Source organism: Hylobates moloch, unplaced genomic scaffold (assembly GCF_009828535.3).
Source record: "Hylobates moloch isolate HMO894 unplaced genomic scaffold, HMol_V3 SCAFFOLD_10, whole genome shotgun sequence".
NCBI lineage: Eukaryota > Metazoa > Chordata > Mammalia > Primates > Hylobatidae > Hylobates > Hylobates moloch.
The window spans coordinates 50,451,418-50,477,190 of NW_026652285.1; the positions used below are offsets into that span (position 1 = coordinate 50,451,418).

Genomic DNA, 25,773 nt, shown 5'->3' on the forward strand with positions numbered 1-25,773 from the left:
ATTCTTTTGGGGTTTCTATACATAAGATCATGTCATCTGAGAGGAGAGGTAGTTTTACTTCATTCCATCTGATCTGAATGCCTTTGTTTCTTCTTCTTCCCTAGTTGTTGTGTCTAGAAATTGGTGACACATTAAACAGAAGTGCCAAGAGCAGATACTCTTCTTTTGCCTCTGATCTTAGAGGGTAAATTATCAGTCTTTCAGTATGATATTGACCCTGGGTTTTTCCTAGACATCCTTTTTCAGGTTGAGGAAGTTGTTAGTTGGTTGAGTGTTTTTAATCATGATTATATATTTTGTCGTTCTTTTTCTGCATCTATGGAAATGATTGTACACTTTTTGGGTTTTGTTCTATTGGTATGTTTTATTACATTAAATTTTTTTTTTTTTTTTTGAGACCTAGGCTCGCTCTGTCTCCCAGGCTGGAGTGCAATGCTGCAAAAGCAATCTCAGCTCACTACAACCTCCACCTCGTGGGTTCATGCATTTCTTGTTTTTCAGCCTCCCGAGTAGCTGGGATTACAGGCATGTGCCAAAATGCCCGGCTAATTTTTGTAATTTTAGTAGAGACAGGGTTTCACCATGTTTCTGTGTTTTTTGTTCTGACCCCAGAAAAACTCCTATTTGTCACTTTCTCTGATTTTCTCCTGCAAACTAGTAGGTCTACAGGTTAGCCAGTATCTTCTATAAATCAATGACTTTCCTTTTAGTTGTCTTTCACCACATCTGCTGTTTCTGAGAGCCCTTAGGCTCGAAATGCACTATATAAGTGAAATTAGTTCCTTTGGGAAGAGATTAATAGTTACCTGTTTTAAAACCTACTTTCCCCATCAGCAAAAATCCCTAAACTAGGCCTCTGAAGCTGGCGGTGGGGACAGTTGTGACACCCTTCTATTTGAGTAACACCCCAGTTTAGGAGCTGAGCACTGTGTGTGGTGGGGTAAGAGGAGCAGTGGCCTGAGTGATCTCAGCTTGCCTTTGCTGGCATGGAACCACCACGTTATAGGCCTGGGCAAGAGTGATCAGAACTCTAGTATTCTCAGTGGTACTGTACCCAAGACGGAGCTTTTTTTACCATGCACAGAGGCTGGACAGAGAAAGGAAGCCCTGCCAAGTACAGTGGCTCACGCCTGTAATCCCAGCACTTTGGGAGACCAAGGCGGGTAGATCACTTGAGGTCAGGAGTGTGAGACCACCCTGGCAACATAGTGAAACCCCATCTCTACTAAAAATACAAAAATTAGCCAGGCGTGTTGGCAGGTGCCTGTAATCCCAGCTACTCAGGAGGCTGAGGCAGGAGAATCGCTTCAACCCAGGAGGCACAGGTTGCAGTGAGCTGAGATCACGCCACTGCACTCCAGCCTGGGTGACCAGAGCGAGACTCGTCTCAAAAAAAAAAAACCCCCATAAAGGAAGCCCCCATCTCACAGTTGCACTCAACCATAACTTAACCTCAGCAGCAGGTAGCTGGGAACAGGATGAGAAATGCTGATGTCCTGTTCTTCCCAGGAAGAAAGTCCTCCAATTGAGGACTGGGCCAAAAAGGAGCTCTGTGTTCTTGGGTATACTAGTCTAGAGTAGAATTCTGGCTCATTAGTCTGGGAGAAGGGACAGAGGGAATGGTCTTTGTTAAAACACCGTGGATTCACTTTTCTTACCAAATTCTTTAGGTTTTCTTAAATAGATGTTTGTTCATTTGCTTATGACCTTAAAACCATTCCTAGAGGCCTTAAATTTGTTGCTGTTGTTTAAATTTTATCAGTTTAGCTGGGGTGCTGGTTTGAAGAGCTTCCCACTGTCATCTCAGAAATTGATTTCCAAATATACTTTTTGTAAGGCTATCATTTTTTATGTTTTTATGAATATGTTAAAATGTGAATCTTGGGGCTCATTTTTCAACACATAGAAGTTACTTCCGTCTGAGCATTTAAAGGAGAAGTATTGATGAATATCAAGAATGAAACCACTAATTAATTAATACAAAATTGTTTTCAACACCTTCTTTATTTTATTATATTACTGGTCTGTGTAGGTTGCATTAAAGCAATTACAAGTAGACTGCAAAATACAAGTTGACGGTATGATTATGTTTAAAGAAACAAATATACCCAAGAGAGTGTTGATGGTATGGATTAATGTCATTTTGGGATAAGATTTATAGTCACGTGGAGAAAAGCTTAGTGTCTTTTAGTGGTTTGGATAGAAATATAGAAGATAATGCTTGTTAGTTTGTCAGTGGCAGACAGAACTGTCCTAATGATAGAGATGTTACTTTCCCTTCTGAGGCAATCATAAGCAATGTTAAGTGAGTCTGGATCTTATAGAAGAGTTTTGCCAGTGTGTCTGCTATTTGCTTAAATATCTCATGCAGGTAGGTCCCTTTAGTTTTAATATTTTGTGTTTCTTTTATAGGTCGAGCTTTTTCATAAAGATATAGAAGCTTTCAAAGAAGAATATAAAACAGCCTCATTAGTAGATCAATCACAAGTTAGCCTCTATGAATATTTTCATATATCTCCTATCAAGGTAGGAGAAAGTCATTTTTATTGTCCTTGATAATCCAGGTAATAGCAAATTGATGTAGCATTTATATTGTGTTCTTCAGTAATATATAAAATCTGTAAATATACAGTTAAACTAAGTAACAAAGGAATTACCCTTTTACATTTTTATTTATTTTTAAATAATTTTTTATCATGTGGAGCCACCTATAGCATGTATTTATGTTTATAATTAGACCTAACATTATTTTACCTTGATTTTCTGTTAAGCTGTTAGGTGACAATTTTCAAAATTTTGCATGTGATGATTTGTGTATTAGATTTAAAGTAATTTATAAAGTAGCCTTAAGAACTGAAGATTGAATGGTATCAAATCTAAGTTAGTTTTTAATGCAAAATTCCTATAAGCTAATTATACAATAATTGAAGAAAATTATTAAACAACCATATATGTAGAGTATATATGCAATGCAATACAAAAATGTTTTTTAACTGGCTATTAACTTCTGAAATAATTGAAACATACACTTTTGGAGATACAAATACCTTTCAACTTATCAGAGAGTTACATCTCAGTAAAGCCATCATGAGTTGAAAATCTTATAAGTCAGAAATGCATTTAATACACCTAACCTACTGAACATTAAAGCTTAGCCTAGCCTGTCTTAAACATGCTCAAAACAACTGGGCAAAATCATCTAACACAAAGCCTATTTTCTAATAAAGTTATTATAAAGAATTTTGAATCAAAATTCAAAGTACAGTTTCCACTGAAGGTGTATTGCTTTTATAGCATTGTAAAGTTGAAAAATCATAAGTCAAACATAAGTCATATAAGTTGGGGACCATATGTATTTGAGTCATTTTCAACAGCTTCAACTTTTAGATTTTTAATGTTAACAAATATATAAAAATTAATATTTTCTTAGGTTTGCCAAAAGAATGGGATAGGATTAAATATCATGCAATCTTAAATTGTTGAAGATTTAGAGCTATGTTAGATTTTAAATTTCTTCATATTTCTACTTAGTAATTTTAACATAATCCAGATAACTTTGAAATCTTATATATGGTGTAGTGAATTTAAAATTAAACTGATTTTTAAGAGTTAAAATTGTCAATATGAAGAAAATACTTTTAAAAATGTATCTCTTTATCTTTTTAGTTACATTTAAGTGTTTCACTGAGTTCCGGCAGAGAAGAAGCTAAAGATTCAAAACAAAATGGAGGACTGATTCCAGTTCATTCTTTAAATCTTTTGCTGAAGAGTATTGGTGCCACACTGACAGATGTACAAGATGTAGTTTTTAAGTATGTTTAATATTCAAATCTGTAAATTGATGAAAATATTTCTATTTTATATGTACCTAAAAATTTCGTAAATGAAAAAGTGTGTGAAGTACGTTGCAGATTATAGGCAAAATGAGGTTTTTGCATTTAAGTGAAGTGCAATCTGAATAACACCAAACGTATGATTTGCTAACCCCTAATTGCTAAATTACAGAATTATTAAACAATTCCCTTAAGAAAAAGAGTCATAGGCCATGCAAGTTTTACATTTTAAAAGATCTTCCTGGCTTAGGGAAGGATAGGATGTGTATGCCCAAAGATATGGTGCCTGAAATGTATGGCTTTGAAGCTAATAGGAATAAGACTCTTCAAAGCATATGCAACTAGAACAGAATGAATGCGATAATAGGGGAAATGAAAGGATCAACTTTAAGTGTTGTAATCAGGAATTTATATTTTAATATGAGTCATAATGAAGCTCATAGTGTATCTGACCAAAGAGATTCAGAGTGTCTGAGTTGAGACTTTAGAAGAGAATAACCCTTTCAAGTAGCATCTGTAATTGATTATTAAGAACAGTCGTAAGAATTAATAAGTCCAACACGAGATAACACTGAACCTAAAGTTAGGTAAGTGTCAAATAAAAGTACACAGGTATGATGTTAGCAGAAATAGTATTCCACTTAGCAACAAGAAGCAGAGCTTTTCAGTTACTGTATCAGGTATATGCTATGGATGGGTTATAAGTAAGCTAATCTTAATATATATTCTGTGAATGGGGTTATAAGTAAGCAGGCAAAACCTGCTGCAGCTGAACCTGGCCATTCGTGAGCAACCTCTTTATCAGTGTGTCAGACATTTTCTACGTGGGCCATGATAGGACAGAATTGGGAAATAAAGTTCTAATGGTACACGAATGGGATTCACAGGATCTCAGAATTCTCTAAATTACATGACAATTTATGTGTACTGGTGACTTGTCTGAAGATAAGATCCATGTCTTTTATCAGATTCTTAGAAGGTTCTTTGATTAGAATATGCAGAGATGTATGTAAGAAGTAAATTTCCTGATTGGCATGGGAAAATGTACTAGAAGGAAAGGTTTGGAGGAAAGCTTCTAAAGAAAATAAAGCCACTCATTAATATTAAAAATACTTTCTTCATACACATGTACAGACAGTATATTTTTACGCTTTTTTCAGGCTTGCATTTTTTGAACTCAACTATCAGTTCCATACAACATCCGACCTACAGTCTGAAGTCATAAGGCACTATTCAAAACAGGTTTGTCTAAGATCATCTTACAGAGGGACAGAGTGATACAGACTAGTAAAACCTTTTGTGTCTATACATATATAATGTAGAATTATTGAGGAACTAAATAGCCATTTTCAAATTATTAAAGCATGGGTATTTTCCTCAGAATTGCAAAAAGAAATTAAGCTCAATCACTATTTGAATTTTGTGTCCTTATATTTTTTAGCCACTGAGAGAAATTTTTTGTGGATCAGCAGGGACTGGAAATAAATAAATCTTTAAATAAAATATTAACTAATTTATCACAATTAAAAAATGGGTTCAAGGAAACTATTAGTAACTAACCGATGAACACGGGATATTTTTAGTGTAACTAGTTGTTAAGTCAGCCAGATATATTTTTTTTAACAAATGTTTTTCTACTTCTAGAGAGACTCCTGTGTTTTAGGATATAACTTACAGAGCATCTGATATAGCTATGGTATGACAGATCACTGAGCATGACTCAGGAGATTTGGATTTCTCCCACTTTTGCCATATACCCACTATGTGACCCTGAGTATCATCTGACTTATATGTTTCTCCAGTCTATAAAATGGTGGTGGTAATGACAATGGTCACAGATAATTGTAAAAGTGAAAGTATTTTAAATATTCTAGAACTTTACATGAGCATAATGTCATGTTATTTTTAATACTATAATACCAAATTACTTTTTAAAAGCTAAGAATAGTGATCAATAGGCCTGGCATGGTGGCTCACGCCTGTAATCCCAACACTTTGGGAGGCTGAGGCTGGTGGATCACTTGAGGCCAGGAGTTCGAGACCACCCTGGCCAACATGGCGAAACCCCATCTCTACTAAAATCACAAAAATTAGCCAGGCATGGTAGTGCACGCCTGTAGTCCCAGCTTGGGAGGGGGAGGCACAAGAATTGCTTGAACCCGTGAGGCTGAGGTTGCAGTGAGCCGAGATGGCACCACTGCATTCCAGCCTGGGCAACAGAGCAAGACTGTCTCAAAAAGAAAAAGAAAAAAAAGAGTTGTGATTAATAAAATGAAATGGTTTAGGAGTTGAAATTGGCATTAAAGGTGTTGGCCTGAGAAAACTGGGTGTGTGTTTTAAATAATGTATAAGAGAAAAATAGATCTAATTATCTAAATTGATTAATGTTCATATTTTATTTTTAGGCCATTAAGCAGATGTATGTACTCATTCTTGGACTTGATGTTTTGGGAAATCCATTTGGCTTAATTAGAGAATTTTCTGAAGGTGTAGAAGCATTTTTTTATGAACCTTACCAGGTAAAATAGTTATTTTTGTGGTTGTGCAATATGTCACTAATACTTTTGAATAGATAATACATTTCTATTGTTAAGTTGAGTTAATAAGTGCAAACAGATTTTGGAACACACACAAAAGGACATTATTTTGCAGCAAACAATGATAAGAGGTTTTGGGGGACATTTTTACCTTTTTCCTCAAAATTTAAACTTAATATTTTGTTAAGCTATGCTGAATTGTAAGTGTTCTCTTGGAATATAAAAGTTGGATAAAGTAGAAAGAAGATCACCACGTCTTGCTTTGCACAGTAGTGTGGAACTATAAAAATAATCATGCAAACTGACACCTGGCCAAGCGATCTTAAAAATCAATGGGAAAAACTATGATTGTTCTATGTCCTTTAAAACTTTTTCCCAAAAAGACTCCTACTTTCACTTAAAAATGTATAGGGAAATAAAAAATAAAGTAAAATTAATATTAATTTTGCACATTGTAATTAAAAACATTAAAAGCATTAAGAATTTTAAAGTGTTTTATTTATTTGAAATTTTTATTAAAAACTTACCAAGAGTAGTTTGAACTGTGCTTGCGTTTTCCTCATAAACTTACAATATGGACCAAGCATCTTTCTGTACTTTGGTGAGTTGTCATACTCCTTTCTAAGGGTCAGCTTCTAACATTATATCCTTCACACTTTCAGTGTCCAGAAATATCCCTAGGAATTCTTTCAATGTGAAACTTTTTGCTGATATTACTTCCTCTGGGACAACATTATCCATTTTTGTTACTACCTCTTTCCTCGTATATATCCGTAAGCTCATCTTTAAAAGTGAATATAACTCACTCACTCATTTATTTACCATTTGGCCCTTTAGGGAGCCATCCAGGGTCCTGAAGAGTTTGTGGAGGGAATGGCACTAGGACTTAAGGCACTAGTTGGTGGAGCTGTTGGTAAGAAACAGAATATCTACCAAATATTTTTGTGCTAGAAAGTAATGGCATCATTACTTTTACTTAAGATAAAATAATTTCTGTCAGGTGGATTGGCTGGTGCTGCCTCCAAAATCACCGGTGCTATGGCTAAAGGGGTAGCAGCTATGACCATGGATGAAGACTACCAACAGAAGAGAAGAGAAGCCATGAATAAGCAACCAGCTGGTTTTAGAGAAGGCATCACTCGTGGAGGAAAAGGCTTAGTTTCTGTAAGAAATTTCACAGGGTTGTGAAGATTTTGGGAAATATCTTTTAAACAAACCTACATTTGTGAATTAGGAAATAGACATGATTCTCACTCCTTAAATGATTATTTGGATATTTTAAGAGCAGTGGGTGGTAGCATATAAAACATGTCAGTAGCCTCTAAAAACATTCTGTTTAAATAAAATACTTAGGAGATCTGTTAATTCTTATGATACATAAAAAGCAGAACTCTGTATTTTTTGCATAATCCAAACTTGGTTCTTCTAGGCATCATAAAAAAGTATTGTAAATTTTCAGTTATGTTTTCCTTCTAGGGATTTGTTAGTGGCATAACAGGAATTGTTACAAAACCAATCAAAGGCAAGTATAGTAGTTCCTTTGCAAGTCTTTCTAAGTTGATTCTGTGTTCATTCTTGGATGCAATTGTCAAAAACTCTTTTTTCTTTCCAGGAGCTCAAAAAGAAGGAGCAGCTGGTTTCTTCAAAGGTGTTGGGAAAGGTTTAGTAGGAGCGGTAGCAAGGCCAACTGGAGGCATCATAGACATGGCTAGCAGTACATTTCAGGGAATAAAAAGGTAAATCCTCTTTGGTGTAAGATATGAGTTAAAATGCTTAAGCCATGAGAAATGGAATTTATCTGCTCTTTGGCTTCAGGCATTTAGTTATTGTCTTTGTTTTGTGCTGCTATAACATACCACATAATACCACAGACTGGGTAATTTATAATAAACAAATTTGTTGGCTCATGGTTCTGGAAGTTAAGAAGTCCAGGATTGAGAGGCCACATCTGGCTAGGGCCTTTTTGCTGTGTCATCCCATGGCAGAAGGACAAAAAGAGGTCAAGAGAAAAAAAAAAGGGAACCAAAGTCACCCTTTTATAAGGAACCCACTCCCACAGCAACAGTATTAATGCATTCATGGGGGCAGATCCTCATGGCCTAATTACCTCAAATTAGGCCCCACCTCCTGGCTGGGGATAAAGTTTCCAACACATGCTCTTGGGGGGACACATTCAAACCATAGCAGTTACCAGCACTACAATATGGCAGGTTGCATATGGTCTTCCTAATTCGTTTTGATATTTTTTAAGTTGCTGCCATTGCATTGTTTCAACTTTATGGAGTTCCCTTTTATTTTTCATTCATTCCTAGCAGGCTTGCAGGAGCAGTTTGGCAAGTTAAGCAAGCTTTTCAGTTATCTTAGTTTAAATACATTAATGCTATATATCAGTTATAAAATTAGCAAATATAATCTGTATCCTTTTTATGAAATGAAGAATGGCATTTTGTATCTCTTGGTTCAAACTCAGTTTGTCTTCAGCCTTCCTTTATTATCTTATTTTGTTATAAGTTGTTATAGTAGTCCCTCTTGATCTGCAGGGATCTGCATTGGATGCCTGAAACCTTGGACAGTACTGAGCCCTATATATACTATGTTTTCTCCTATACATACATATCCATGATGAAGTTTAATTTTAAATTAGGCTCAGTAAGAGATTAACAATAATAATAAAATAATACAATTATAACAATATACTGTAAGAAAAGTAAAATAAACGTTAGTTGAACACAAGCACTGTAACACTGCAATAGTCAGTCTGATAACTGAGACGGCTACTATGTCACTAATGGACTGGTGTTGTATAAAGCATGGATATGCTGGACAGAGGGATGATTCATATCCCAGGGAAGGACAAAGCAGGGTGGCAAGAAATTTTATCATGCTACTCAGAATGGCATGCAATTTAAAATGTAGGGATTGTTTATTTCTGGAATTTTCCATTTAATATTTTTGGACCACAGTTGACCATGGATAACTGACACTGCAGAAAGCAGAACTGTGGATAAGTGGGTACTAGTGTATATGCATTCCCTTTCTCTTCCTTTATGCAGGTAATTTTAATACACATTCTTTTTTCCTCCAAATTAAATTTAGTGTAAGGCTGAAATTTAGTAGTTTCTTTATTGTTACCTCTGTCCTAGAAATTTGTAACACATATAACAGATGATAAAATTAATGTTAATGAGACCTATCTTAGAAAGTTAGGTGGGTAGCTATCTTCCTAATCTTTTTCCTTTGTGTTTTCTCTTGCTTTCTGCTCTATAGGGATATGTGTTGTCATCATAAGAGCTATTCCTCTTAAGCCAGTATTTCATACTGGTTACCATAATTGGGTGTTTCTGGTTTCGGCGTTTAGAATTAAGATAGGGGAAAAAGGAATCATTCTCCTCTACCTGTAACTTTAAGTTTCGTAAATATAATGTGTTGAGTCGTAGTCATCAGAGAAGCTCAGAAGTCAGTGAAACATAAGGAATTTGAAACATATAAAGGCTTCTGCCAAAAGCTGCTAGAATTACCTTCCATTTATCTAAAACCTTGTAATTCTGTACCCAGCTATATTACCTTTAGGGATTGAGGGCACAATGAAACATTTTTAGAAAAAATAATAAAGACTAAGAACTATTGAAGGATGTACTTGTGAAAAAAGACTGAAAATAAAAGGAGGAATGGGTTACAAGATTCAAAGGTAAAAATATAAATTGGATAAATCTAATTGAGCTACATGAAAGCAACATTGGAAACATTAAAAAATAATAAAATGCAGTTTGGGGGGAGAATGATTGGCATTAAATATTGTCATATTTGTAAAGAGGATGTGTTTACTAATATTAGATGAAACAGACATTAAGGCAATAAAAGCATTATTTGGGATAAATAAGGTAATTAAGTAATGATAAAAAGAACTAAGTAGGAAGATAGTAACAATTTCAAACTTCTACTCAGTTCATAAAATAGCCTTAATTTTTAAAAGCACAACTTGACAAAACTGTAAGAACTTTTCAAATGTACAACAATGGTGGAAGAACTTAATATTTTTCTCAATAATTGATAGGAAGACAAAATAAAAGTAAGTAGATTATCTGAATACAGTTAACAAGCTACCTAATAAAAACATAAATAATGATTCAGCACATTTTAGGGAGCATTGTCTATGATCTAGACACTTCTCTAATCACTTGAGGGACCAGCAGTGAACACAATTGGCAATGGTCCTGTGTTCATACAGCTTACATTATAGTGGGAGAGTAATAGACAAAAATAAGTGATAAATATATGATATGCTAAATAGTGAAAAATGCCATGAAGAAAAATAAAGCAGATTAAAGGAGGTAAGGAGATGCAAAATGGTAGGGAGGAGGGTTGCTATTTTACATATTCAGTGATCAGGGATGCTTAACTCATAAGATTATATTTGAGGAGAGACCTGAAAGAAGTAAAGGGTGAGCCACGTGAGAAGAATGTCCCAGGCAGAGGGAACAGCAGTTAAAAAGCCCTGATGCAGGAATGTGCTTGGCCTATTTGAGAAACAGCAAGACTAGTTTGCCTGGAGTAGAGTGAGGAACGGGGAAAGTTGAAAAAGATGTTACCAGGGAACATGCAGGGGATCACATCACGTAGAACTCGGCAAGCCCCTGTAAGGACTTAGGCTTTTGCTGAAGATGAGAGGCCATTGGAAGGTTTCAAGCCAGAGAAATGATGTGAGCTGGCTGCTGCGTTGAGGTGTAACCACAGAGGATTAGGGCAGAAACAACACTTAAAAGGCTTTTACAGTAATCCAGGTGAGTGACAATGGTGATTCGGCTGTTACAGTACTAGAGATTATGTTCTGCATGTATTTTAAAGATAGTGGCAATAGCATTAGTTGATAAATTGGATGCAGGATATGAAAGAAAGAATCGTGAAGAATTAATTCTAAAGTTTTTATGTGTAGGACTGGAAGGATGAGGTTGTCATTCTTTTTAGGGAAAGAGGGTATTAGACATTTCCTTTTGAATATATTAAGCTTAAAATATCTCTTAGACATCCAAATGGAGACATCACGTCATTGTTGAGTAGAGGAGTTTGAAGTATAGAGAAAGGTCTAAGCTAGAGGTAAAAATTCAAGAGTTGTGAGCCTATAATAAGGTATTTGAAACCATGAGATTGGATGAGATCACCAAGGGAATGAGACTGAAAAGAGAAAAATAAGGTCCAAGGACTTGGCTTTCAGGCACACCAACTCTTAGAAGTTGTGGAAATAAGGAAGACCCAGAAAAGGAGTCTAAAAAGAAATGGTCATTAAGTTACCTAAAAAATTTTGGGGTCAGTTTGTCAATTTCTACAAAAAAGGTAGCTAGGATTTTGATGCAGATGGCATTGAATCTGTAGTTCAATTTGGGGAGTGTAGCCATCTTAACAGTATTATCTTTTAACCCATGAAAATGCAATGTCTTTCCATTTATTTAGGTCTTTTTGAATTGCTTTCAATAATGTTTTATAGTTTGTAATGTGCGAGTCTTATACTTCTTTTTAAAAACCTATTGCTAAGTATTTTATTTTTGATGCTGTTTTAAATGGAATTGTTTTCTTAATTTTATTGTTGGATTGTTTATTGCTGGTGTATTGAATACAACTGTTTTTCTTTATATTTGAGTTTCTGCAATCTTACTGAACTTGTTTATTAGAGCTAATGGTTTTGTGGATTCTTTTGGGTTTTGTATATGTAAGAGTATATCATCTGAGAACTGAGGTAACTTTACTTCTTCCTTTCTGATCTGGATGCTTTTTTTCTTGCCTAGTTGTCCTGGCTAGAACCTCTAGTACAGTGTGAAGTAAAAGTGCTGAGAGAATAGACATGCCTATATTGCTTCTAATCTTAGGGGGAAAGCTTTCAGATGTTCACCATTAAGTGTGATGCTAGCTATAGGTTTTTGTGTCTTTATCATGAAAAGATGTTAGATTTTATGAAATGCTTTTTCTGTATAATTAAATTAAGTTGATAATTGTTTTTTCTTTGTTTTACTGATGTAGTATATTACATTAATTGAGTCGGATCTTAAACTAATATTGCATACTTGGGATAAATCCCATTTGGACATAATGTGTAATCATTTTTATATTTTACTGGATTTGGTTTGATAGTATTTTGTTGAGGATTTTTGTGTGTATATTTATAAGGCGTATTGGTCTGTGGTTTTATTGTGATGTCTTTACCTGGCATGGGTATCAGGGTAATATTGTCCTCACAGAATGATTTAGGAAGTGTTCCCTCCTCTTCAAATTTTTGGAAGACTTTGTGGAGCATTAATGTTAATTAAAAAAAAAATTTGGAGAATTCATCAGTGAAACCGTCTGACTCTTACTTTTATTTCTGGTGAATTTTAAAATGACAGATTCACTCTCTTTACTTGGTAAAGGTCTGGTTAGGCTGTTTCTTGAGTCATTGTCAGTAGTTTTTATAGGAATTTGTTCAGTTCATCTAGATGTTCTAATTTGTTGATATACATTTATTGATCATAGTAAATATTTACTAGTATTCTCATATAATTATTTTTCCCTTAGATAGTATTTATTCCTAGTATTCCCGTATAATTATTTTTTGTTTCCGTAAGATTGGTAGCAGTGTTCTCTCTTTAATTCCTGTTATTCATAATTTGGGTCTTCTTTTTTTTTTCTTTGTCAGTTTAGTGATGGCTTGTCATTTTTGTCGTCCTTTTCAAAGAACCAGTTTTTAGTTTCATTGATTCTATTTTTTCTATTCTCTATTTGTTTTATCTCTGCTCTAATTTTTATTATTTTCCTCCTTTGCTAGCTTTGGGTTTAGTTTGCTTTTTCTTCCTTCTCAACTTGCGAAGTTATATTATTGATTTCAGACCTTCTTTTTTAATGTAGACATTCACATCTATAAATTTCCCTCTGAGCACTGTCTTTGCTGCATCTTATAAGTTTTGGTGGGTTGTATTTTTGCTTTTATTTGTTTCAAAGTAGTGAATTTCTCTTGTGATTTTTTTCTTTGACATTTTGGTATTTATACCTCTATGTTTTAATTTCCACACACTTTTAAATTTCATAAATTTCTCTTATTTACGCATTTCTAGTTTTCTTCCATGTGGTCAGATATCATATTGTATATTTTCAGTACTTTTTTTTTTTTTTTTTTGAGATAGAGTCTCACTCTGTCACCCAGGCTGGAGTGCAGTGGCGTGATTTTGGTCCACTGCAACCTCTGCCTCCCAGGTTCAAGGAATTCTCCTGCCTCAGCCTCCTGAGTAGCTGGGATTACAGGCACTCACCACCATACCCAGCTGACTTTTTTTTTTTTTTGAGACAGAGTTTCACTCTTGTTGCCCAGGCTGGAGTGCAATGGCACGATCCCAGCTCACTGCAACCTCCGCCTCCCAGGTTCAAGCGATTCTCCTGCCTCAGCCTCCCTAGTAACTGGGATTACAGGCATGTGCCACCACACCAGGCTAATTTTGTATTTTTAGTAGAGACAGGGTTTCTCCATGTTGGTCAGGCTGGTCTCGAACTGCCGACCTCAGGTGATCTGCCTGCCTTGGCCTCCCAAAGTGCTGGGATTACAGGCGTGAGCCACCACGCCCAGCCATTTTTGTATTTTTAGTAGAGATGGGGTTTCACCACGTTGTCCAGGCTTGTCTTGAACTCCTGACCTCAAGTGATCTGACCACCTGGGCCTCCCAAAGTGCTGGGATTACAGGCATGAGCCACCACACCTGGCCTATTTTCAGTACTTTTATATTTACATTCAATGTTAGCCAAAAGGCCAAGAAGCAAACACTAATTTTATATTATTGAGACATGTTTTATGACCTAATAGATAGCTAATCCTGAATAATGTTCCGTTGCACTTGAGAAGAATATGTATTCTGTTGTTGTTGGTTTGAACGTTCTATAGACATCTGTTAGGTCTAGTGGATTATAGTGTTATTCAAGTTCTCTTTTCTCCTTGCTGATCTTTTATCTAGTTGGTATCCATTTTTGAAAGTAGGTTGCTGAAATCTTCAACTATTGTGGTGGTATTGCCTTTTTGTCTTTTAAATTCTTAGTTTTTGTTTTGTGTATTTGGGGCCGCTTTCGTTAACTGCTTATATGTTTATAATTTTTTGTCTTTTTGATGGATTGACTCTGTTTTCATGATAAAATGCCCTTCTTTGTGTCTAATAAGATTTTTTTTAAAGGCTGTTTTTTTCTGACGTTAGCATAGCCACTTCAGCTTTCTTTTAGTTACTGTTCACTTTGCATATATTTTTTCCTTTTTAATTGCAACCAGTTTGTGTCTTTGACTCTAAATCAGGTCTCCTGTGGATAGTATATTGTTAGATCATATTTTTTTTATCTATTCTGTTTTTATTTTTTTACTTATGTATTTATTTATTTTTTGAGATGGAGTCTCTCTCTGTCACCCAGGCTGGAGTGCAGTGGCACGATCTCGGCTCACTGCAACCTCCACCTCCCGGGTTCAAGTGATTCTTCTGTCTCGGCCTCCCAAGTACTGGGACTACATGCACATGCTGCCATGCCCGGCTAATTTTTGTATTTTTAGTAGAGACGGGGTTTCACCATGTTAGCCAGGCTGGTCTTGAACTCCTGACTTCATGATCCGCCCACCTCGGTCTCCCAAAGTGCTGGGATTACAGACATGAGCCACCACGCCCAGCCCTATTCTGTTTTCAGTTGGAGAATTTATTCATATGTATATGCCCATGCATGTGTATACATTATGTTAGCGGTCCCCAGCCTTTTAGGCATCAAGGTCTGGTTTCATGGAAGACAATTTTTCCACAGACCAGACAGGAGGGATAGTTTCAGGATGGAACTGTTCCACCTCAGATCATCAGGCTTTAGTTAGATTCTCATAAGGAGTGTGCTACGTAGATCCCTCACATGCACAGTTGACAGTAGGGTTCGCCTTCTTATGAGAATCTGATGCCACTGCTGATATGACAGGAGATGGAGCTCAGGCAGTGAAGCTTGCTCGCCACTACTCACCTCCTGCTGTGCGGCTCAATTTCTAACAGGCCATGGACCAGTACTGGTTCAAGTCCCAGAGGTCAGGGACCTCTTAATAAATATTTGTTGAATATGTGATACTTGTTGAGTGAACAAATTGAGTGGTCACTTATGACCAAATAAGCAAAAATGTTAAATATAATACTACCGTACCCAATTTAGCAGTATGTGGTATGTGTTTTTTGGTTTTTTGTTGTTTTTAGACAGGGTCTCACTCTGGCATCCTGATTGGAGTGCAGTGGCATGGGGCTCAAACTATACTCCCACCTCAGCCTCCTGAGTGTCTGGGACTTCTGGTACATACCACCATGTCTGACTAGTTTTTTTATTTTTTTGTGGAGCAGTGTATGTTGCCCAGGATTGGGGTATGTGTTTACAGTAATACACATTAAGCCCAGTAAGAATGTGAGGACTGTGAGAGTATTTGAACATTAGAAAAGTATATAATGTGATTTATAACATTAATAGATTAAGGAAAATATACCATGTGATCAAAACAATGCCAGAAAAGAAATTCTTATTTAAAATTCATTGCCTATTTAAGATTTTCAAAAACAATAACAAAAAAGAACTGTTGGTAACTAAAAGTAGCAGTGAACTTTCTTGACTTGATAAGGGGTGCTTTAAAAAAAAAAAGTTGTTGGTAACTATACTTCACAGAAAACTCTTAGAAGCTTTCCCTAGGGTCAGGAATGAGACAAGGATGCTTGCAATCCCTTTTTGTTTCTAGCATTATACTAAAGAAACTAGACAACATAATAGGAAAAGAAAAAGCAACAATTGCTAATATTGTGATTATTATCACAAAGAAAGTTCTAGAGACTTAAACATCTCTATAGTTCTGTATTTTTCTAGAGAGCTTACACTGTTTATGTTACAAAAACAATTTAAAATTAGAGAATGTTGTAATATTTTTAATCTGAAATAAGATAGTTTTTAGTAATTGCGTTTTATAGTTTATTTACAAGTTTTTGAATTATTTTTAAAATAAAGTTATATTCCTCTAGAGCTACAGAGACTTCTGAAGTGGAGAGTCTGCGACCTCCTCGGTTCTTCAATGAAGATGGAGTTATTAGACCATACAGGTTGAGGGATGGGACTGGAAATCAAATGTTACAGGTAAATTAAGAGCTATCTTATAAATTAAGATTAATTTAGTCAAGTTAGTTTTTTTTAAGTAGCCATTTAATATATATTAAATTATTTGGGCTTTTATCTGTTTTGCTTAATTCCACTTATAAGTTTTTTATATTTACTTAGATTTTAAAGTACATTTATTTACTATAAGATTTTTTTTTCTTTTTTACAGGCATCAAAAAGTTTGATATGAAAAGTTAATGCATGACTTTGCAAGTGAAAGCCAACAGTAGATTTTAGTCTTAAAATTTACAAACTACGTACAGCTGTTTCAGTATTTTGAATACAAAGAAAACCTTTTGTATTGGTAACTTTTAATAGGAATTTTAATGAATCTGGTTTTTTTATAGGGTGTTCTTAGTTCTGCACTGGATTTGCTAGATTTGTTGAAAGCCTTTTTACCTTATATATCCTCGTCATTGGTGGTACTTACTTAACCAATTAAACCATTTCTGTTGTGGGTTTATTAAACCACTGGTAGCTTTTATACCAGATATATAATCCTTATATCCACTTACACATGAAGAAGGAAAAACAAAACTCAGGAACACTGCTATTGTGCATTACTCTTGGATTCTTGTGCTTTGCCTTTGAAAATGCTTAAATGGCCATGACCCTCTTCCTGCTTTATTCTAGTGTAGTCTTTATAAAACTTGTGGGATTTGATAAGCAGTTCACATGCAAACCAGTATCTTTTAATAATAAAAAGTAGCATCTGGAACAATAGACAGTTTGAAGTTAGAATCTGTTTAGACAACTTTCTTACTTGGTAAATTCAACTTTTTAAAACCTGTATTATGCTGTAGATAACTAGTAATCATATATAGGCTATACCAGTGTCATGTTGTTTCTGTGGTTTAGAGGTGGAATACTAAATTAAATAATCTGTTTGAAAACAAACAAGGAATCATTATGTTATGTAGGCTTGCAGATACTCATGGTAGCAATAAACTTGGAATATGAAGCTTCCTTTATGGCTTTAATATTTTAAATACTGTGATATTTAATGTGATCAGAGTAAAGATTTAAACTTCAGTATTTTACCTATTGCAGGGCTTATAGTATTGCATAAAGTATACCTCTAACTCTTTCTCTGAGGCTTCTAATATATTAAAATGTAACCATAGAGTTAATATGCAATATTTAGTAAAGTGATTTTATACTGTATTCAAAATGTTTTTAAAGCATCAAAATAATTGTGTATTGGGATAGAACTGGTAATCTATTAAGAGGTTGTGCTCTAATGGACATTGTGCAGTCTCTACAATGACAGTGCTTTGGAAGGTAGTAAATTTGCAGAAGTCACCTATGGCTGATACAGTCAAAACATGTATTTCTACCCAATACCTGCCTTCCCTTGTTGGAACACAATTAACAAGTTACTAGCATTTTACTAGACTAAAAATCAAATATAGTACGAAGTAAGGATGAGTGTTGAGGAGAGTTTAGGAATATATCCTCGTTATAAGTGAGCACATTATAATACCCACAAGGAAGCCATGAGATACCAATAATTTCTCATGGTTGATAATTTTATTTCAGTGACAAGTACGTACCTTCCCATTGTTTTCTGAAGCTTTAAACTTTGAGATGTAAAAACATGACTTTTGACTGTGTACTTTTAAAGATACATAATTTTTTTAATAGGTCAGTCTCATCATTAATCACTAAAAGAGCTATTTAAATGACTAAAAACCACAGCACTTGTCAGCCATTACTTGTTTTTCAGCAAGCATTTACACAGTATTAGCTGAAATATTTGTAGGGATTCACCAAGTACCTTGGGATGTTTGCAGTTAGCATTTTTTTTCTTACAGGTATAAAAAGTGAATTGTTGTTTTGGTGGTGGTGGGTTTTTTTTTTTTTTTTTTAAATCAAAGCTCTAGTGTATTATTAGCAAACACTTTAAAAATATGTAAATACCAATACTATGGAAAATAATTAGATGACACATAAACTGGATTTAAAATCCATCTCATCTGCCTAGATTTTATGTAAGTGATATAATGAAGGTGCCTTAAAATATTTGATACTTTCAAATGTTTCTCATGTTATTTTCTTATTTTCTAAAAAAGATGTATCCACTAAATTATATACACTCATATAATAAATATAAAATACATTCTTTTATTGTGTGCCTTTCTATCTAGAAGGTAGCACATTATTACAGTGTTTCCTGCTGGTCAAAGTTGCCTATTAGAGAAATAGAATGGTAATTTTAATATATTCACAAAATACCTTATTGATATCATCAAACCAATTTATACATTGAGTTTGTACCAACTAGTGGAATTGTCTTAGGTTTATTAAGTTATGGAATATTATATCCATAATTACAGTCTGAGTCATAGCTGAAAAAAATCTGCTTTAAAATTATTCTCACTCTTTGAACATTTCATAATCTTACATGTTTCAAGCAATTTGCCATACTTTACTAACCTTTGTGCTTCTTTTTTCCTTTGCCATGCTTACAGAAAATTCAATTCTACAGGGAGTGGATTATGACTCACAGTAGCAGTAGTGATGATGATGATGATGATGATGATGATGATGAGTCAGATCTAAACCATTAAAATTCATGTGTTCTTTATTTTACTTGGAATGTTTCATTAACATGTTTTGTATGACTTATACCATAATGCCCATATGTCCATTTATAGGGAGGTAAAACACGTTTTCTTTTAAAATGTTTTCCTACACATCTTCATAAAGCAAAATAATTGTATTATTTAAGCACAGACAAAAATGTATCTTACATCCAAAGTAGGGCATCCAACATATTATAGATATGCTTTTATATATTTTATAGCTTTGTATTATTACATAGTTTGTCTTTAAGAGTTCAAGTTAGACTTAAATATAATTTTGATGTTCACTGGTTTTATTTTAAATTGCCTTCTTATTTGTTAGCAAAATGCCTTTTTTTAATGGTCTCTGTAAATTTTCTGGGCTTTAATGTAATGCCACTGTGTAAAAAAAAAGGAAGAAAATAGTAATAGCCATTTAATGTTTTTTATTTATCATTTTAAAGATATTTTTGTCAAATTTCTTTTAATAATAATAAACATATGTAATCTAAAGCAGTGTGAATTTGTTGTTCTATCCCCAAATCATATAGATTGAACTGCTATTATAAAAAACAGTCATGGCCTCTCATGGAAGGTTAGATAGTAAAATAATTTATAGTCTGAGAATGAAAAAAACTGTCCTTTTATGTCTTTGCTTTCCTTTTTATTGTTTTGTTTCACATATTTTTTGTGAAACAATGAACAAAGTTGGTTTTAATAGTCATTATATTCACTTATTAATTTGTATATGCATCTGCTATATTATGAATTCAGAATATTTGGAAACTTCTATCGTAAACATAACTATATATATTTTTTCTGTGTAATATTAGGAAAAATGTTACATATATCTCTGAAAGATCCATTAGTAAATCTATTTTATGTTTTGTGTAATAAAGGTTTTTTAAAAAATTTCAACATAGATGAAACTGTCCTATTTCTCTAATATATCAGATGTACTTTAAAAAATTCTCTAAAAAGTAAATGATCATTGGTAGTTAGAATGTTTAATCCCTATGACTGCTGTGCGTTTGGATCAACAAAGGAACATTTATCTTGACTTCTGCTAATCACCTGTTGCTTATACTGAGCTTCTGCTGTAGGAGGTAGCTGGCATGTGATTCAGCACATGATTTCTGAGTCTCCTCTAATTCTTAGGTTTATCAAGTTTTATTTCTATAAATCATTCTCTATGCTTTTTGAAAGTGACTACTTTAAATTTGAAAATATTGAGATTACTGCAAAAACATGAAAAAAAATCAGCTTTTTTGAAATTTCTTCCTATGCAGAATTCATTCAAATTAAATAGAAATCAAGGTTATGTATGTAAAATTTGTTTGAAAACGAACTTACTAATATGTAAACATCAAAAAGTTTTTAAAAAAAAAACTATTATGTAAACAAAAAGTTCAATTATTGTTTTAATCACAGTAGTATTTTTATCTTTTTAGAATAAGTAAATAAAAATAGTGACCATTAAAATAGTCACTACTTTATTGGAAACTGACTTTGTATTTGTTGTGCACCTACTCCTCTCTCACCCTTGGCCAAAATCAAACAAAACTTACTGCTCCTTCTAAAATCTAGAAAGAATACTGCCTATTTTTGTATTTTGTATATGCCTAAGGAAGGAAGAGTATGGAAGTTTCTTCATTGGCTTCTTACATTCCAACTTTGCTAGTCACCAGGCCTTTGTAAAAGAGACTGTAGAAACTACTTGTTTGCAAGATGTTTCCCAAATTGACTGTGCTTGGCCTGTGACACTTAATTTCATGGAATGGGATTCATAAAGATGATCTTAACCTTTCATTCCTTAAGAATTTACTGGAAAAAAAAGTTGTGGTTATTTTAGCAGTGATTTACCATTTTCATGAAAAGAAAATTGGAGGTAGGATTACATTTATTTAAAATTTCTTCAACAGTAAAAATATTTTAAATGATCTAGTAACTAGTAAACGTTGCTCATGTGGTCTTAGAGTTTCATCATTCTTCAGTTTTTAGCCCTTAGAGATGAGATGTGCTCTTTATTTATTTATTTTTATTTTTATTTATTTTTGGAGACGGAGTCTCATTCTGTCGCCCAGGCTGGAGTGCAGTGCCGAGATCTCGGCTCACTGCAAACTCCACCTCCCGGGTTCACGCCATTCTCCTGCCTCAGTCTCCTGAGTAGCTGGGGCTGCAGGCGCCCGCCACCATGCCTGGCTAATTTTTTGCGTTTTTAGTAGAGACAGGGTTTCACCGTGTTAGCCAGGACGGTCTCGGTCTCCTGACCTCATGATCCGCCCGCCTCGGCCTCCCAAAGTGCTGGGATTACAGGCGTGAGCCACCACGCCTGGCCGAGATCTGCTCTTTAACAGTGTAATTGCCCTTGTTTTTCTGCCACAGCAAAATTACCTTTTCAAACCTCTTTGAGAACAGGTATTGTGTTCCAGTTTTGAAAAAAAAAACTTGAATTTTTCTCTAGTAAAAGCAAAAAAAAAGAATTGCACTTTTGCATTACACCATTGTTTTCTTGATGGAGATAGAGGATCTAGACAAAAATATATTCTTATTTCTTATCAAATACATAGAAAATGAATTTATATTTGGATTTTAATAAGATGAACTCTTGTTTATCACTGGCTCTATAATTAACTAGAACTTTTAAAATGGTAGTATCTAACAGGAAAGTCTAATGAGAAAGCTATGTTTGAAAATTGATTATGTAATGCCACACCTTTCCATATGCTTTAACTTCATTTATGTTCCAGCTTTCTGCACAATCATTGCTTATGTATAGAAAATGGAAAGGAAGGTTCTCTTCCCTAAGGGAGTGATTACCTAGAGATTCCTTATTTTCCTTTGTGTCTACCTGACACTTGAATAACATATTGAAAAGTAGCAGGAAGAAAACTTTGTAAAAATCTGTAATTGTGGACACTCATAACCATAGATAAATAATCTAAGCCTGTAAATGAAATTAATTAGTACTCACTTGGGATATAAATAAAACAAATGTAAATTCAGAATAATATTGCCAATTTTCAGTATTATAGAAAAGGAAGTCAAATAAATTTAGTTTGTTTCCTTAATCAGTATTTTATAAATTTTAGTTCTTGAAACTGTTCAAAACACCTATCACCGATGCAGTGTTGAATGTTGATTTTAAGTTCATGTTATTTAAATGTACAGCTGGAGCCACTGCGTACTTATGACCAAGACATCAATACCAAGACATCAATATTCAATATGAAAAATACTCTTGTTGTTTCTGTGTCTCAAGATTATAAATGACTGCTATAGTAGCTACTAGTTTGTCTGATTTAAGTCTTATAATGAAATTTTGTATCCAGCTTTTTTATGGTGATGGGAGAAGGACCAGAAACAACCATCCCAACTGTTAGAGTATTTTCTACTGCATCTTCCAACTTCAGCTTTTTGTTTCTTAGATTTCCTTGCAAAATAGTAAAGGGTCTTATGGATCAAAATCAGGTGATGTTAAGTGTACACACATTATTTAGCTCAAATAATAATGATGATGGATATGTGAAAATGTCAATTTTATTTATTCTAGCACCTTTGGAATAAATGGAGATCAATTAAGAATGCTTACACTGTTAATTTAATCATTAATATTAGTGAATGAATTTGTGAGTTCATAAAGTACAGTGAGTACAGCCAGCATTATACAAAACGTAGAAAGTCCTGCATCAAAGGAAAGTGAAACAAATAATTTCAAATAGATCTGTGTTAAGATAACTAATTAGAATAATTTATGATTTTCATAGGGATTAATTGTCCGGTTTGTTTTAACGTGGCAGAATATCATTCTCAATAAGTATGATAAATTTATTTAGCAATTATTCCATATCAATCAATATATAGCAACAGTCTACCTCCAAATATCAATTTTAAAACACACATTTAACAATGTTATAAAACTGGCTTTTGATGAATCTTCTTCATTGCTTACACATGTTTTAAGCAATGAAATTTTAAAGATTTCTGCTGAATTGCATTATGCCATTCTTCTGGATTTTAGAGATCCTCAAATACGTGAGCACTGAAAATATTATAGGCATTATTTTTGGTTTTTAAAAGCAACCAGGATAGTAGAGATTTAGCTAAGTATACTCAATTTGTCGTGATTGGGCATGTTATATTTTTCTACTATAAATTATCATTTATCAGTAACCTGTTAACTACATTATGTCTACAAAGGTTTTCTGAGTATATTCAATAAAACTTGGCATTTCTATGAATTAAAAATTTTACAGGCCGGGCGCGGTGGCTCACGCTTGTAATCCCAGCACTTTGGGAGGCCGAGGCGGGCGGATCACGAGGTCAGGAGATCGAGACCACGGTGAAACCCCGTCTCTACCAAAAATACAAAAAATTAGCCGGGCGTGGTGGCGGGCGCCTGTAGTCCCAGCTACTCGGAGAGGCTGAGGCAGGAGAATGGCGTGAACCCGGGAGGCGGAGCTTGCAGTGAGCCGAGATCGCGCCACTGCACTCCAGCCTGGGCGACAGAGCAAGACTCCGTCTCAAAAAAAAAAAAAAAAAATTTTACAGACCTGCATTTCTAGGGAAAAAGGTAAAAACCTGTGAATCCATTTGCTGACATTGATTCTCAGTTGACAACTTTAGTATTTTATAAAGATATGAAATTTTTCAACATTAGTTATTTTCTACATTAAATAGATTATTTTCTACATTGAAATATGCTCATTTGAGAAAAGCAGGAAACTAGAAAAGGAAAAAATTATCCTGTCTCCCCACCAATTATGGTATATTTCCTTTTTAAATTTTTTATTCACCTGGTTATGACCCAAAAGTATAAATTGCTATTTTATGTTTTACTACATATTTTTATAAGCAGCATTATTAACTTCTAAAGATTAAAAAAGCATACCACTCATAGAAATATCCCCAGTTGGGAAACCTAGTCTTTATTTATGGAGCACATAAAGAGCAAGCAGAACTCTTTTTTTTTTTTTTTTTTAGACAGAGTTTCACTCTGTTGCCCATGCTGGAGTGCAGTGGCTTGAATAAGCTCACTGTATCCTCAAACTCTGGACCCAAGAAGTCCTCCTGCTTCACCCTCCCAAGTAGTTGGGACTACAGGCATGCACCACCATGCCAGGGTAATTTTTTAAATTTTTTTGTAGAGACAGGGTCTTGCTATGTGGCCTGGGCTGGTCTTGAACTGAGCTCAAGCGATCCTACCACTTCAGCCTCTCAAAGTGTTGGGATTTCAGACGTGATCCATTGCTCTCGGCTTTTTGTTTGCATACCTGATGTAGAAGCTTTTTTCCTTTTCGTTAAACATTTCTACCTTTTGACTCTATACTTTTTTAAAAACGTTTCTTCCCTTTAAGTAAATCTTTTAAAATGTGTGTGCATGGGTATGTGTGTGTATGATTCCTGTGTCCTTCATTGTGTCTGAATGTTGACAGCTGAGTTGTCCTGTGGGTGTAGTATAGTGTGTTCTTAAACATTTCAGGTATTTTTGAATTTATCTATGTTGTCTTTGAATCTTTTACAGAGATTCTATAACTGCCGTCATGTAAGTTGTTACAGAAGGGAGGCTGTTTTTGTGTCTTGTGTATTTCTTTTCTTTCAGAAATTACAGATGTTTATAATTAGCTTCAAACACTGCCTTAATAGCAATTGGAAGATAACTGCTGTCAGCCGACGTGGTCTTTCCCTTTACTTCAGGAGGAGAATGACTACTAATCTGGAAGAAAGGGCTTACTATAGCAGTCAGATCACCAGAGTAGTGCCGAACACTTCCTGGCTTCATCTGAAAATTTGAGTAAGTGGACAAGAACTAGGAGACAAAGGCTATTGGACTTCACTCTTCATTTTATAGCTCTTCCTCTCCAGAAGGATACTTCTGAATGGGATGAGAACATTGAAGAGAGCCAAATTGTGTTATCCAGGCAAATTAGAATTCTTAGCATCTCAAATAAAGCAGATTCCATGGAAAAGATTTCCATGGATTTTTGGATACAATTATCATACCTTACTAGTTTAGCAGGAATCTCTTGGAGAGACTGTCACATTTTCAAAGGCCCAAATATTGAACATTTAATAGTGTGTACCACTATATTTTGGACCAGTAGAGTCCAAAATAGAGTAACGAACCCACTTAGAACCTTCCAGTGTTACATAAAAATAATTTTTGAATAAGATTTTGAAATTAATTATGTCTTCCTCTGGTGGTGATGATTCCACTTTGTGGAGGTTCAGGTTTTTTCTTTCATCTCAAGTGTAAAATTTATTCATTTCCCACAGCCCGCCACCACCCCCCCACCCCGTCCCTCTCTTTTTGTTGTTGTTGTTGTTGTTTGTTGTTGAGACAAGGTCTCACTCTCTCGCCCAAGCTGGAGTGCAGTGGTACAATCATAGCTCACTGCAGCCTTGAACTCCTAGGCTCAAGTGATCCTCCCACCTCAGCCTCCCAAGTAGCTGGGATTATAGACATGAGCCACTGCATCTGGCCTAATTCTTTTTTAATTCAGGAACTTAAACGAGACTGATTTGATTTCTAGATCTTTCAGTTTGTCATCATTGCATCCCTTAAATTTGTAAATAAGAAAGGATAAATGCTACTGTAATAGAAAATTCAATACATTACAACATTAAAAGAAATCCTCAAATATTAAGCCCAGGTACGTTCAATTGGAGTCTTACATCTTTTTAATC

At 34.5% G+C, this 25,773-nt stretch overlaps 1 protein-coding gene across 4 annotated transcripts in view; it reads left to right on the forward strand.

Annotated features, from left to right (window-relative positions):
- VPS13A (vacuolar protein sorting 13 homolog A) overlaps window positions 1-25,773 on the forward strand; it is a 259,625-nt gene that overhangs the window by 203,632 nt on the left and 30,220 nt on the right. Inside the window, exons 60-69 of one of the 4 annotated variants that reach the window (XM_032164339.2) lie at window positions 2,413-2,526; window positions 3,667-3,812; window positions 4,994-5,075; window positions 6,239-6,352; window positions 7,208-7,283; window positions 7,371-7,534; window positions 7,847-7,892; window positions 7,983-8,106; window positions 16,390-16,501; window positions 18,994-20,352. In XM_032164339.2, coding sequence (XP_032020230.1) covers window positions 2,413-2,526; window positions 3,667-3,812; window positions 4,994-5,075; window positions 6,239-6,352; window positions 7,208-7,283; window positions 7,371-7,534; window positions 7,847-7,892; window positions 7,983-8,106; window positions 16,390-16,501; window positions 18,994-19,092 — 1,077 coding nt within the window. In that variant the 3' untranslated portion in view covers window positions 19,093-20,352. Of the gene's footprint in view, window positions 1-104; window positions 1,468-2,412; window positions 2,527-3,666; window positions 3,813-4,993; window positions 5,076-6,238; window positions 6,353-7,207; window positions 7,284-7,370; window positions 7,535-7,846; window positions 7,893-7,982; window positions 8,107-16,389; window positions 16,502-16,691; window positions 20,353-25,773 lie in introns of those variants that run through there. The other 3 variants (XM_032164340.2, XM_032164338.2, XM_058445730.1) reach the window with 3 other exon arrangements.